Source organism: Temnothorax americanus, unplaced genomic scaffold (assembly GCF_048541705.1).
Source record: "Temnothorax americanus isolate GAGA-0224 unplaced genomic scaffold, ASM4854170v1 Scaffold99, whole genome shotgun sequence".
NCBI classification, from domain to species: Eukaryota; Metazoa; Arthropoda; class Insecta; order Hymenoptera; family Formicidae; genus Temnothorax; species Temnothorax americanus.
The window spans coordinates 357439-358761 of record NW_027509822.1 but is presented as its reverse complement, the minus strand read 5'-3'; the positions used below and the strand labels follow the sequence as shown (position 1 = coordinate 358761).

The 1323-nt window shown below is 50.9% G+C and overlaps 1 protein-coding gene across 1 annotated transcript; it reads right to left on the bottom strand.

The window, feature by feature from the left end:
• On the bottom strand, positions 1-1323 carry LOC143908568 (uncharacterized). Its single transcript, XM_077426258.1, has one exon. The coding sequence runs from the start codon at positions 1321-1323 to the stop codon at positions 1-3; it is 1323 nt and encodes a 440-aa protein (XP_077282384.1).

Genomic DNA, 1323 nt, shown 5'->3' with positions numbered 1-1323 from the left:
TCAGAGATGGCTCGGGTATGAGTTGAGAATGGCTTCAATTTGCGTGAGCAATGTTGTGAGTTCTTCCGTCGTGAGTAGAGTCTCTCCGATAGTCCGTCTCAGATGAAACTTGACGGATTTCACCACCGCCTCCCACTTGCCCCCCATGTGTGGAGCGCCTGGTGGGTTGAACTCCCATTTGGTGCAATCCTGTTGTAGAATTTGAGCGATTCGTTGATGTTCTTGTGAACTCTGGATGAACATTTTCTTGAGCGCGGCGTCTGCTCCAATGAATGTTGTCCCGCAGTCCGAGTATATGGTCTGAGCAATTTCCCTTCTCGCTGAGAATCTTTGGAAAGCTGCGATGAATCCTTCTGATGAGTAATCACTGACTACTTCGAGGTGAATTGCGGAGGTGGAGAAGCAGACGAACACACAGATCCATCCCTTGTATGTTTTCGCACCTCGTCCTTTCCATGTTTTAATGGTGAGCGGTCCGGCATAGTCAACTCCTGTGTGAGTGAACGGACGTGACGGCGTAACCCGAGAGAGAGGTAGTTGGCCCATCAGTTGATGAGCACGGATTCCCCTCTGCCAAGCACACACGACACACCGCAGAATATGAGACTTCACCGGAGCCCGTCCGCCGATGATCCAGTAACTTTGCCTGACATGAGCCAATGTCAGCTGTGTTCCTCCATGCAGGGTACGCAGATGGGCGTGTGAAATGTTCAAAGTTGAGAGCCGGGAGTGGCGAGGCAAAATCGCCTGATGTTTGTTGTCTTGAGCTAGTGCTGATTGGTTGAGGCGGCCGCCAACTCGGATGATCCTTTGAGCGTCTATATACGCATTCAATCGACTGAATGTATGAGCAGTTGGTAGTCTCGAGTTGGCCGTGAGCATCTTGATCTCGTGCGTGAAGTATGCCGCTTGAGTAGCCTTAATCCAGAAGAATCTGGCTTCCTCCAAAGCTGAGTGTAAGTCCAGTGGCGTGCGTCGGCGCCTTCCCAGAAGCGATATGAATCTGAAACAAAGAACTGTTATTTTCAATAACTTGTTGAGAGTTGAGTACCGATATATCAGGTCCCAGTGATAGTCTGATTGAGATGCGGCCGTATGTAGCGCAATGCCAGGACGAGCCTCATGCGCGCTCAACTCGTCCGAAAGCGCGGGTTGAGATGGCCAAGCTTCAGGGGTGAGTATCCACGGTGGTCCCGTCCACCATAATGAGTGGCTTTGGAGTTGAGCAGTACTTAATCCTCGTGATGCGCAGTCGGCTGGGTTGCACGTACCAGGTACGTATTTCCAATGTGCGTTCGCAGTGAGCTCTTGAATTTGAGACAT